Source organism: Neltuma alba, unplaced genomic scaffold (genome assembly GCF_004799145.2).
Source record: "Neltuma alba isolate B1F8T4 unplaced genomic scaffold, ASM479914v2 tig00012727_pilon, whole genome shotgun sequence".
NCBI classification, from domain to species: Eukaryota; Viridiplantae; Streptophyta; class Magnoliopsida; order Fabales; family Fabaceae; genus Neltuma; species Neltuma alba.
In genome coordinates, this window is record NW_021637149.1 from 115,530 (window position 1) to 129,394 (window position 13,865).

The 13,865-nt window shown below is 38.2% G+C and overlaps 2 protein-coding genes across 2 annotated transcripts; one reads left to right on the top strand and one right to left on the bottom strand.

Annotated features, from left to right (window-relative positions):
• The first annotated feature begins 1,842 nt into the window (after positions 1–1,842).
• LOC114730335 (tubulin beta-1 chain) lies at positions 1,843–4,461 on the top strand. Its single transcript, XM_028917388.1, has 3 exons — positions 1,843–2,333; positions 3,070–3,339; positions 3,447–4,461. The coding sequence occupies exons 1-3, from the start codon at positions 1,940–1,942 to the stop codon at positions 4,127–4,129; spliced, it is 1,347 nt and encodes a 448-aa protein (XP_028773221.1). The 5' UTR covers positions 1,843–1,939; the 3' UTR covers positions 4,130–4,461.
• Positions 4,462–5,482: 1,021 nt separating this feature from the next.
• Positions 5,483–11,009, bottom strand: LOC114730343 (oxalate--CoA ligase). Its single transcript, XM_028917399.1, has 4 exons — positions 10,733–11,009; positions 9,504–10,551; positions 7,852–7,955; positions 5,483–5,940 (listed from the first exon to the last, which is right to left on the bottom strand). The coding sequence occupies exons 1-4, from the start codon at positions 10,931–10,933 to the stop codon at positions 5,752–5,754; spliced, it is 1,542 nt and encodes a 513-aa protein (XP_028773232.1). The 5' UTR covers positions 10,934–11,009; the 3' UTR covers positions 5,483–5,751.
• Between the last annotated feature and the right edge of the window lie 2,856 nt (positions 11,010–13,865).

Sequence of the window (13,865 nt, forward strand, 5' to 3'; positions counted from 1 at the left end):
CTTGGCGCTTTGCAGGGGCTTAATGCAGACTTAACTAGAAAAGTAGATCTATTGCTGACTACGTTTAATGTATTTTTATCTTTAAAGCGTACCTAAAAAGCTCAGATTCGAGTTCTTGTAATGTAAAGTAGGATAAAAAGAAAAATATTCGGACTGGCTTATTTAAATGTGATGGACACGTTAATTGGCGTCCTTAATTAACAAGATTAGATGGCCAAGGCTGGCTAATTTGACTGTGATATAATCTCCCCGTTTAAAATTCCTTCAACTTGTCTCGATTTTATTTTCTAATCACTGGGTTAGCTGAACAGTTTAGTTACAAATCTGTAATTTAATTAAACAAAACATGATGCATCCCTTTTAACTATTGAAGAAAACAAAATAATAAATCTTCAGGTCATTCAAATGGCTAAAAAATTAGAACTGAGAAGATCCAAATCTGCGATGGCGTCAAATTGGACATACTCAGATACACAGAGGGATCAAAGTAATAAGATGAATTATACGCAATAAAATAGGCAGTATGAACTGATCTTAGAGTAATTGACATTAATTAACCACAAATTACCCACAGCTAAAAAAGACGTTAGCCTTCGGTGTATTAGTTAACCAGTCGTTTCTTTAAGAAAATCATGTGATGCGCCTTAGAAAATTTGAGGCGGCAATTATTGTGGCGTTTTGTCACTCAAATAATTATTTGATATTGTGTCTTATGACGTCAAATTGATTTTCCTTTTGAAAAAAAAAATCAGTTTGATTTGTCAAGAATCGGTTGATTCAATGACACCCCACACCTCTTTTTATGAAAAAAGTTGCGGGTTCTATATGCATAAATATTAAAATAGGTAGATGTGTGTGAAACATGGGTGAACGGATATTCTCCCCCTCCCATATGGAAGGAAGAAGGTTTTAAATTATCTAATTAAAAAAAATCACCTTGACCAATATATGCGATATTTGAGATAATAAGTTGAAGGTGTCAATTTTTTTGGTTTTTGATTTTTTTCATTTCAAATTTAAATACATTCTTGCTGAACAGGTTATTCCCACATATATGTTGATATTTTTCTAGCGAAAATATAGCACACGGAAGAGAAGTAACAGGTAATATGGTTGATATTTTGGACCCTTTTTAAGGTTGTCCTTTCGTCATGTATGAACAAATTGGAAAGCAATTAACATAATAGAGTCTCTTGTGATTTTTCTGATTTGATAAGAACATCCCATGCCCTGTTATGATTCCTTCTTATTCCTTCCTGTGGTGGGGCTTGGCCTTATCTCACCTTTAAAGTGTTGCTCAAGATTTGGTTGCAACACATTAGTGCCATTCACATGACCCAGCCCGCTATCACGTGCAGCTCTTGCCAACTTTCATGTGCCTTCCCTCAACTTCCCACTTGCTCGTACAGTTGTCTTCCGCGCGTCCACTTCACTCGCATTCCTCTGCGCGTTGCCTCTCCGTTCCCCATCTTTCTCACTTCTCAATGAACGTCTTCGGCCAAGAAGACAAAAACGTCTCTATATGAGTCAGGCGCATCTTAATCCTCTGACTCACTCGTCATCTAACCAATACATACTTCCCGCGTGTTTTCATCTTACGATTTCGGGCATAATTGACGGATGAGATTTTGTGCATGAATGAGCATGAGCACAGGTGATAACTACTTATAGAGATATTCAAAATTTTGGCTCCCTTTTCAAAATTTAAATTCCCCCTGAAACCCAACGGCACCGTCACATTTCTCGTCAACTGCAGCTTCGCAGTTCACGCCGTTAAAGAGCCGTTACCTCCCACCTATAAAAAACTCCCTGCTTCCACTTCATTTTATCAGATTTTGCTCGTCGCCTCTCCAGTCTTTTACTTTCTCTCTCGTTTCTCTCTCTCCACCTCCCTCCTCTAATCTCTCAAGAACTCGTTCTTCCAAGCTCGGCTGCGAAGATGCGTGAGATTCTTCACATCCAGGGAGGCCAATGCGGTAACCAGATCGGAGCCAAGTTTTGGGAGGTAGTTTGCGCCGAGCACGGCATCGATTCAACCGGTCGATACCAGGGTGACAATGATTTGCAACTCGAACGCGTCAATGTGTACTACAACGAGGCGAGTTGTGGTCGATTCGTTCCCAGGGCGGTGCTTATGGATCTGGAGCCAGGAACCATGGATAGCGTCAGATCTGGTCCGTACGGACAGATTTTCCGACCGGATAACTTTGTTTTCGGTCAGTCAGGGGCAGGGAACAACTGGGCCAAGGGACACTACACTGAGGGAGCCGAGTTGATCGATTCGGTGCTCGATGTTGTCAGAAAGGAGGCAGAGAACTGCGACTGCCTTCAAGGTATAAAATCTGTTAAGTCATGTAATAGATTTTAGGGTCTTTTACTTCTAATTCAACTTTAAGTTCTTTCTGAGCTGTTAACTATTTATTTGAACGCTTGCTCTTGTCTTAGTTTTTTTTTTTAAAAAAACGGATTACATATTGCTGCACAGTTTCAGGTTTTCTATAAATTGATTGGGCTATCGATCTGTGTGAATATATAAGTTCTCGAAATGCCAATATGTGTGAATGAATGTACAAGTTCTTTGAATGCAAATCTGAAGGTGTATCGTTGTAATAGTAATTGTTACAATTTCTGTTGTTTATATTGAGATCATTATATTTCCTGTTTGTTCCTTGCAACTCTGGCTGTGTGTAGTTTATAATGACATAAACTATCTGGTCGATTCGGCATATGGATGTTTTAAATAAGAGTACTCCTCTGGCTATTGAGTAAATTCTTTTTGTCTATTTAGGGTTTCTTTTCCTGTTATGTTGATTGGAATGTAAGAACGAATGAAGCGAGACTAAGAAATTTGGTGTTTGGAGTCCTGTTCAATTTCAAATGATTTTTTTAATTACTATAAACTACCTGTATGAATCATCAAATGAATGAGTAATTCCAATTATTTGTAGCATTCTCCTAGTCCGCTTGTTTGCTTGAAAGAACTGAGTGCGCATGCTCTCTAGTCTAATTAGTTGCTATTGTTATCCTTGCAGAAGTATTCGGCAACTTTAATTTTGCTTCTTATTTCAGGTTTCCAGGTTTGCCACTCTTTGGGTGGTGGAACGGGTTCAGGGATGGGAACACTTTTGATATCCAAGATCAGGGAAGAATATCCCGATCGTATGATGCTCACGTTTTCCGTGTTCCCATCTCCAAAGGTGTCTGACACTGTTGTGGAACCCTATAACGCAACTCTTTCTGTTCACCAGCTGGTCGAAAATGCAGATGAATGCATGGTTTTGGACAACGAAGCTTTATATGACATTTGCTTCCGTACTCTCAAGCTCACCACTCCAAGCTGTGAGTCTGTTTTCTGGTTTATGCTTGAAGTTGTGGCGTATCTAATATTATTTTCAGTGTTTTTGTTCAACGTCATTGAATTTGATCCTTTATCTTTTTTGTCGCAGTTGGAGATCTGAACCATCTAATTTCTGCCACGATGAGTGGTGTCACATGTTGTCTTCGCTTCCCTGGTCAACTGAACTCAGATCTCCGCAAACTTGCTGTCAATCTCATACCCTTCCCTCGGTTGCATTTCTTTATGGTTGGCTTTGCTCCGCTCACATCTCGTGGGTCACAGCAGTATAGGGCTCTCACCGTTCCTGAGTTGACTCAACAAATGTGGGATGCCAAGAACATGATGTGTGCCGCTGATCCTCGTCATGGAAGATATCTGACTGCCTCTGCTATGTTTCGAGGTAAAATGAGCACTAAGGAGGTTGATGAGCAGATGATTAACGTTCAGAACAAGAATTCATCATATTTTGTCGAGTGGATCCCCAACAATGTCAAATCGACCGTGTGTGATATTCCTCCAACTGGTTTGAAAATGGCATCTACGTTTATTGGCAACTCCACTTCTATCCAAGAAATGTTCAGGAGGGTGAGCGAGCAGTTCACAGCCATGTTCCGCAGAAAGGCTTTCTTGCACTGGTACACAGGAGAGGGTATGGATGAGATGGAGTTTACTGAGGCTGAGAGCAACATGAACGATCTTGTTTCTGAATACCAGCAGTACCAAGATGCCACTGCCGATGAGGAGGGTTATGACTATGAAGATGAGGAGGAAGAAGAACCTCAGGAAATTTAGGATTGTGCTTTCGAGGTCTTTTGTTCTTATTATGAAACATGTGCTAATGATGTTATGTTTTTCTCCCTCTACCCGAATACCTTTTTCGGGAGTCTTGGATTGTTTTTGGGCTCTCGGCCTTTGTTCGTCATAGCTGTAGGTTTTATTTCTTGAGGCATATTTACATGACTAAGTTGTGCCCGTATTGATTTGTGCTATATTGGAAGTTTAGGTTATATTCGTGCTATATGGGTATACCTTGCTTTTATGATTTTGTAACCTCCCTGGCGTTTTCGGAATAGGTTTACTTGAAGCATTCGATTCGGGTTCTGATTGCCGGTTTGCTGATGATACATTTCAGGTCTAAAATTCAGTTGTCTTGGGTTTTAAACTGGAGTGGGAATGTTTTTTTCCCCAAAGAATTTGGGGCCGAGTTTTTCGTTCGGTTCATGACCACAGATGGGCGGACGGATCGAGGGTTCTGTTGAAGCTTTATGATAGATTTTTCTTTGAAAAAATTTAGGGATTGAGTTAATTGATATTTTAATGTTCTTATTATTTTAAATATAAAACTTATTATGTAATTTATATTATAAAATGAGTTTTATATTTAGAATTATATGAGTATTTTTTATTCTTACAAATTCTGTTTTCAAGTTTTCGCTGTATAGACTAGATCCTCCTCTATGTGGATGCAAATGCTGTGTGTACTAGTCCTCTTTCAATTGCATATAATTCAGCTATACTCTTTAATAGGAATTATTTTGATTTGCTAGGTCTTTGTAAAATGTCTGACATGTCTGGGCTGTTTTTATTTTCTCTTAATTTGTTGCTTTAATTTTCTTTTTTCTCGAGCTAATTAAGTGGGGAGAGACAGGATTGGAAAACAATAATTTAATCAACTTCACAAATAACATTGAATACTGGTTGGACCAAAAAAAAAAAAAAACATTGAATACTGGTTATAATTCTGGGCGTAATGTTATGCCCGAGTAAATTTACTTGTTAACTTGTTAAGAGGCACTCAGAAACCGAAAGTAGTAACCCATACCCAAACAAAAGAAAGCACTCTTCCGTACTTAGTATAAAACCCGCTTAGTGCAGGTGAGCGGGCAGAGTAACATGTATTGGCATTATTCTATTTTAGCCACTCCGTACAATAAATGTTGTTATTAATTTTTTATTCGAAAACTAATACATTTCTTAATTTCTCGATTGCAAGATTACTTTTGTTTTCAGTCTTAATCCATCCATTTCCCTTTCCAGTACGTTCAGAGCTTTAATTTGCTAATTGCCATCAGGGTTAGCCTGCCTGAGGCTCTGAATTGGCCACGAAAAGGAGTCTGAACCTCTGAGCTGTCGCAATTTTGAATTAAAAAAAAGTAAAATATTTTTAAAAGGTCTTAACCATCCAGAACATTCAGGAAGAAAAAATCATCTTCTTTGGATAACTAAAATTTTAATAACGATGATTATTTTTCTTTCCTCTTTTGACTTTCACAGATAATCCAAATTAGACATGCTGCTTGGCCTTACATTCTCACATATTGCCGGGGTGAAAAAAACGAAGGGTAGGGGGTAGGGCCACCTCTTATTGAGCATTGTATACAGACGCCAAAAGATGAGGACCTTACAGCAGAAGCTCACTTTTGAGAAACGAAGTGCTCAGCGACAAGACGGCGGAGGATCTTGCCGGTGGCAGTCTTCGGCAAAGAATCAGTGACGAAAACCTTCTTGGGTACTTTGAAGGATGCAAGATTCTTCTTGCAAAACCTTAACACCTCTTCCTCGTCAATTTCTGATCCTTCTCTTGCTATTACTGCACAATTTATCTGTCACCAACACCGATTTCACTTATCAAAAAGATGTATTTAACAGTGATAGGAACACAGTAACAAGAAAAAGTGACACAAAGCAGAAGACAACTGCGTCATGTATGCATGAATAATCTCTTTTTAACTATTTCTTTGAGTTCTGTTATATTTCTCTTTATTTTAAAATTAGATGCCGTGGATTGTGCAGGACCAACCACCATTCAAAAATTGTACAGTACATTATGCCTCTCTTAAGATCCACCGTAATGGAGCTATCTTCGCATTTATGGTTTGAAGGTACCAGCTGTTGTATCCTCTAGAAATTATAAACAGGACAAAATACGATATTCATCGTATGATCGTATCCCAGAGAAATAACGTGTTCGAAGCTTGCGCTCCTCTCCTCCAGGAAAAAAAAAAAGAAAAAGAAAGGACAACCTCAGTTATGCATGTTTCTGAGGTTGCAACTTGCAGGTCCAGGACATCAGGATCTAATATGTTGCTTTCTAGAAAGGACTAAGATACATCCAGCATTTTGAAATATTTTGTGGTGCATCTAACACTCTGAAGTATTTTTTAAAGACGTCCAGCACTTTAAAATATTTTTTAGGGACACCCAGCACCCTAAAATATTTTTTTTACCTTGGTGCTGGATGCATCAAAAATATTTTTTAGATGCTGGATGCATCTAAAAAAATACTTTGAGATGCTGGTTGCACTATAAAATATTTTAGGATACTGAATGCATAGAAGAAAATATTTCAGGGTGCTAGACCTTAACCATTCTGAAAACTGAGAAGCATTTTTAGAGCTTGTCATTTTCCCACGAGGAAGAGCTGCTAAAAGGAAAGGGGCCAATTGCAAGAAGAGGCTTAGGGTAGATAATTGATATAAAAGGTATTAATCATCCGAAACATGTTTTCTTTTCTTTTAGGAAAAAAAAATGTAACTAATGGTTTGATTTCTTAGTTTGTAAGTTCATTTGAATTTAATGCGGGCATCCAGTTGTTCGGTTTTGGTCTATTGAAGAGATCCAGAAATTGAAAGAAAACCAAGGCCACAATTATGAGAGATTGTTGGCAAAAACAAACAAGCAAAGAAAACAGATAAAGTCTAGATCTCAGTAAGGAGGGTTTTCTTGTACGCCACAACAAGGTTGGTTGGTGACAGGAATAATCCCATGAACTTTGAGAGTGAAGGTGACAAAATTTTAATGATTCAGAGCAGAACTTTTGGTTAGACGCTTCCCACAAGACATGACTGAAGCCTCATCTCAGTGATCATCCATGACCGACACACCAAAAGCCTTTCCTTTTGGCTTTTTTTTTTTAGGGCTAAGTTTCAGACGATGCAAAAATTTGCGGTCCTTCCTTACACTAATTTACACGTGAAAAAAAATCTTGTGGCTCAAGAAATCCCCCCCCAACCCCACCCCACCCCACCCCAAAAAAGGAGTCCTAGGAAAAAATTATGACCCCTTAAAAATCATTTAGTTTCATCACTTGCTGTTCGCTAATTTAATCAATTTTAGTATCTATCAAAATGTGTATGTATCTATGAGCATTTGAGTGAGATTTGCATTGCAATAGTACTTTGTAAGGAGCCATAAAATGCGTAATTTTCAGCGACATTTAAGCTTATTAGATCTTAATTCAGGACAACATAATTATAAATCGATGAAATCCAATGAAGAGTTTTTGATAATAAAAGTATATTAAAAAATCTTAACAAATTTCAATATACTTCAATAAAAAACTATGATCAGAAATAAGTCATTTAACTAATGATTCATGTTATAATATTATTATAAAAAGATAATAATAAATCCAGAAAAGGAAATGGATAATGTAAAGGGAACGGGGAAGGTTGAAAGATGGGAAGATAAAAGAGAGGGAATGAAGGAAGTAGGATAAGGGCAGGCATACATACCTCCTCGCCATACTTATCGTCAGGCACTCCGAAAGCAACCGCCTGAGCAACGTCCGGATGAGATAACAGGACAGCATCCACTTCTATGGGTGATATTTTCTCCCCTGGGTCAATCCAAAAAATAAAATCCACTTTATTCCATCATATAATGTCCTTTTCAGAGAATATATATATATATTTATTTATATATGAGTATATATTTGCCCCCTCCTTTTCTGGCCCACCCCACATAGTCAAAATCTGACCCCCACAATGCCTTGCCTTCACTAGAGCCGGGAATCAGGGCCGGCCCTTCAGGGCTGGCGGGTTTAAAAGGGCCGGCCCTCCAGGGCTGAAATTTTAAAAATACCCCAATTTGCTAAGCCCGGCCCTTAAGCTACAGGGCCAGGGTCGGCCCGCGGGCTTTTGGCCCGTTTAAGAAAAAATACTATTTTTTATATTTATCATATTTTTTATAAAAATATGAAAATAACCAATGAAATTATTAATAAAGACATAGATATGAATAAAATTAAGTCACAAATATAAATATCATCATATATAAATATTCATCAACATCTAAGAACATTTAAAACATTTATTAACAATATAACAACATCTAAAAGTTTTATCTATAATGCAATTGTGTAATAAATAAACACTATCATTAATCTTTTGAAACTTCATCATCACTATAATTAATTACTTTTCTTCATAAGTATGCTTTTCTTTCGTAACAAAAATATCTAGTTTTTCTTCTTTATAAGAATTTTATTTTTAAATTTTGCAATCTAACTATTATTTTACTTTAATGTGAGAACATTGTTATTGAAACTCATGAATTTCTAATTTAAATTATAGAATCACAAGTTATATAAGTATAAAAATATTCTATTATCAATATATATATATATAGTTTAAAAATATCAACGCATATAATATAAATCAAATCATTATTAAAGTCTAAATTAACCCATTTTTTAAAAATTTAATTGGATAAATTATTGTCTAAAACTAAATTTAATTTTAAAATATAATAATAACTAAATATTTGAAATATTATCAACAATATAAAAAATTAATAGCATTAATATTATATAAAAAAATTTAAAAAAATAAAAAAAATTTAAAAGGGCTTAAAAGGGCCGGCCCGCGGCCCTCCAGGGCCGGCCCTTTTAAGCCCTCGGCCCTCCAGGGCCAGCCCTCCAGGACTTATTTCTCATTTTAAGAGAAAAATATCAAGCCCGGCCCTCATAATTTCAGGGCCTAAAAGGGCCGGCCCGACGGGCTCAGCCCGTTTCCCGGCTCTAGCCTTCACAACTGACCAAAAAGGCATAAGCCGACCTATGTGCCCTTAAACCCATTCGTTCAAACTTCACAGTGACTTGTATATATCAATGCCGAGGCTTTCTCCTCCAAACTTCAATGTGACACGACACCTGCGAAATTCAAATCACTCTTCTCTTCTTTATTATACTCATAATAGGGTTTCGTTTATCATTTTAATTGCTACTTGGCCCAACCACATTAGATCAGGGCCTACTCTACCGAATCACGCGGCAGTTTGCTAGCTGTTTCATCACGCTAATTAGTAATTTTGACACAAGCGCTAATTCCGAAGCAAACAAGATTCCAACTTCCGTGTCTGAGTAAAATTAAAAAATGGTGATTACCTCCACGATTAATGAGCTCCTTAATTCGGCCAACCAGATGCAAATACCCGTCTGAATCAAAAAACCCGAGATCACCGGTGTGGAACCATCCGAACTCAAACGCTGTCGTATTAGCTGCCGGGTTATTTTTGTATCCTTTTGTCACATTCGGACCCCTGATGCAGACCTCTCCTGGAACTTCAGCCTTCTGGATCTCTCCCTTCTCGTTCAGGATTGACATTTCTTGACCCGCTGGTTTCCCCACCGACCCGGGCTTGTGCGGCCCGTCCGCCGGCAACGGGTTTGATGACATTAGATGGGACGCTTCCGTCATTGCATAGGCCTCCAAAACCGGCGCTCCAAATGCCTCCTCCAGCCGACCCAATATAATCGGTGCGAGCGACGCGCTGCAACTCCGAACAAATCGGAGTTTCGGGTGGGGTTCGGGCTTGCTCGAGTGACGATCCAGTATGATCTGGTGTATGGTAGGGACCGCCGTATACCATGTCGCGTTGTAATTCAGCATATCTGCCCAAAACGTGGAAGCCGAGAAACGGCCAGCCGCCGGCAGCGCCACAGCGGCCCCCGCACAGAGCGAACTCAGTAATCCCGCGATGAGTCCGTGGACGTGAAAGAGTGGCAGAACGATCACCGTCGAATCGGACTCAGTGAGTTTGTACACGGACTTGATGTTCTGAACCGAAGCGGCCAAGTTGTGCTGAGTTAGAGGCACTCCTTTGGGCCGGCTCGTCGTGCCTGAGGTGTGGAGGAATAGGGCCACGTCGGACGGGTCGTTAACGAGTTTGGCGGCCAAGTCCGATCTCGATTGGTTGTGAGTCAGAGAGAGACTGAGCTCGGCGTCATCAGCTTTGGCAAGCGAAGCCGTCACGTGAGGGATATTAAGCTTTGAAGCCGCGTCTTGAGCCGAACCATTCCCTTCTCGGGACGTCAACAAGAGCTTCGACTCCGAGTCGGATAAGTAAAACTCGAACTCCTCGGCCGTATAGGCTGGGTTCAGTGGCGCGGCCGTGGCTCGTGCACGAATTACGGCCAAAAACATTATCACGAACTGTGAAATACGGGGAAAAAAATCAACGCCATTTACAATGAAACAAAAGAGAAAAGAAAGAATTTCAAGAAATGTGGAAAGTAGAAGATTTGAAGAATCCAATGAAATAGTGTGAATTCATTTCCTTCAGTATCCATCCGGATCAACCAAACACAGAATATACATAGAATGGAAATCAAACCTCGACGGTATTGGGGAAGGTAAGAGCGACGACATCGCCGGCGTTGATTCCAGATGAGACTAAACGAGAAGCTGCGCGTTCGACGAGTTCGAGAAGACGAGAGTAGGTGAGATCGAACTTGCCGGGGACGGAGATGGCACGACGGGAGGGGAATTCGGAGGAGATTCGATTGAGCAAGCCGGTGAGAGTAGGAGCCTCCATGATGTGGGATTGGGAAGAATCAATGGGAGAAGAGTTTTGGCAAAATATAAAAACCGAGAAGAGTCAATAAGAGAAGGACGAGAATTGCGTTGTGACGCATCACAGATCACAATATAAAGAACGAGAGGGGCGGTCCCTTGACGTGGCAAATTTTGAAACGTCGATGTCAAAGCACACGTTTTCTAAGATTTTTCTAAATTCGTTTCCAATAATCGATTAGCATTTCGGTGGACGGGGATGAAGATTCAGGGTGTTTAGTAACTTCCAAATAGTTTTAGGAACATTTTTTTTACAAAATGAGATAAATTTTTTTATATATTTATTTCGTACACTGTAAAAATATTTCTGAAATCATAATTTAGTTTCTATCCAAACAGGAGTACTATTTCACTCCCGTCTGATCTAGTACTTTTTCTTTTCCCTCAAGACCTGGAACCTTTCGGCTACTTTATCCCTTGGGCTTGGCATTTCGTTTCTCTTGGACGAGTCCTCCTCTGGGCTAGGCATAAAATTGATGACTCACCCAAGCCAACCTTGATAGATAATTTATTCATTCTCTCGGTCATTAATTAGTTATTTTTGGTGTGTTCTCTTCCTCTTTGAACCTAACTACAATGATTAAGGGTCTAGGTAGGCTGAGGTTTACACTTTAACAAGTAGCAAAGTTCAAATTGGGCTTTGAAAAACCCGCCCGCGAAAGTCAGCTCGGTTCTGTTTGAGAATGGTGAGGTCTGAAATCAGGTTTTTATGAGTATTATATATCTGATTCCTTCTGTTTTCTGTTTTTTTTTTTTTTTCAAATACTCCTTCCTTAGCCTAATATATCACATTTGTCATAATCACACTGCATCGACATCTATAATCATCACCGCTATATGATCCTCCTCGAAAATAAATATCAGCTTAAGCTTATGCATTAATCTTACAATCCAAATCTTGATGTGTTTATGCAGCAACAATGGCAGTTTCTGCATTCATCTCATCACAGAAGGAATCAGATGTATAATTATAGTACCGGTAATTATTGGCAAAAAACATATGTAATGCTCTTTGGATTCTTAATTAATATAAAATCTAATTAACTAATTTGATTAGATTAATAATATTAGTTAAATTAGTTAATATCATTTTTTTAAATACTCTAAGCATCTTTTTAGCTCGTTTTCTTTTTCTTTTATTTGATTATTGTTGAAGGAATATTAATAGAATTTATTTGAAAAAAATTGATAAACATATAAAATAAATCTTATATATAAAATCAATATCAACTATTAAATTAGGTCGAAGTATTAATTGCTTCAATAATAAGTTTTGTTTTGAACTATTGTATATGCATATTTTAGTTCTCTCTTTATTTTTTTCTCCCCATCCTGTCTCCCGTATTGAATTAAAAAATAAATAATTAAACTTACATTTTTTATTTTTAAATAATTCATGGTCATAAAGTGTCCAAATCTGATGATACGGGCGGTGGCTGGGGCAAGTACGAGAGAGAAGGGTGGCCACCAGAGTTGACGAGGTACGAACTGGCCAGATGAGCCCTGACTATGGGGTTAATCTCTTATCGGTCGCTGTCACATTGCCACGTCACCACCAACCGCCGCCGCTCTGTCGTCACCCCGTCGCCTAGTACTGTTGTCTTGTCCTCGGTCACTCGTGAATTATTTTCATGGGTTAAGTTATTACTAAAACCTTCTTATTTCATCCCTTCTCGGCAACTCAAATAACGTTAATAATAATGATGTTCGGTCATTAAAAAAAGAAACGTGACTATTAAATTAAATCCCATCACTACCTTGTCCCAAACCATACACCCCAGTCTCAGAATTTACTCCGATTGTCGTTTATGGATCAAGAAATCTTTAGTTAATGCAAGATATTATTATAAGTTAATTAAAATCATTTTATTTATTTTCCTCATTTAGAGGTGCTGGAGAAGAGAAGAGATAAAACAGATCAGTGGGAAAGAATGACGACGTATATTTTGACTTTTGAGGGAGAAAGACATATATGTAGAGAAATAGAATAATAATGAATGAAATAGAATTCCACCCCCCCCCCCAAAAAAAAAAAGGACGATGACACTTGCGACAACGAGGCGATGAGAAGTTTTTTGGGCAAGGAGGCCATGGGAATCTGTATATGAAAAAAAGGCTGTGAGAACGGGCCTGACATATGGGCCTTTATTATAATGATCTCATATAAATCACAAAGCAGGCAAAAAAAAAAGGAAGCCCCAAAGCCCAGGGCCGCAGAGAAGGGTTTATCCATTGTTGCGCATAAATATTGCAAAATTAAGGCCCAAGTGATGACAATTCTACAGCTCTATGTGTACGCAGGAGGGAAAAAAAAAAAAAAGCTCTACGGGTACAACAAGGAAAATGTTCTTATTTCTTTTAACCCTATATCATTCCTAACAGCATGCAAAACACTTTAATTGCGACTTTTTTGAGTTTAAGTAGGGATATAAGGTGTGATTTGGGAAGAATGATTAATGATAGTTACATACTGTTCAGATATAAGTGGTGTTAAAACTAGTGGTAATCTATTGTTTTTCCATGATCATAAACTTACTCGTTCTCACATAATAAGCTGAACATATTTTAACCAATATGTAACAAAAACTTTTCAATCCACTGGTCCTTTTTAATTAATCGAAATAGCATGATTCAACTGCACCTATCCTAATCCTCCCTTGTATAGAAGGATGGCGCACACCCACATTTTGCACCACTTGGGGTCGGGTCCCCATTCAGTGAGACCGTCCAGATTTAATATTATTAAATAATTATTTTAAAATAAAAAAATTATATTTTTAAAGAATGATAGTTAAAAGATTATTTTTATTTTTTATCCTATACATATTAAAATAATTATTTTTAAAAAATAAAAATAAAAATAAATCTAGACCGTCCAGATCAGATCTGGATGG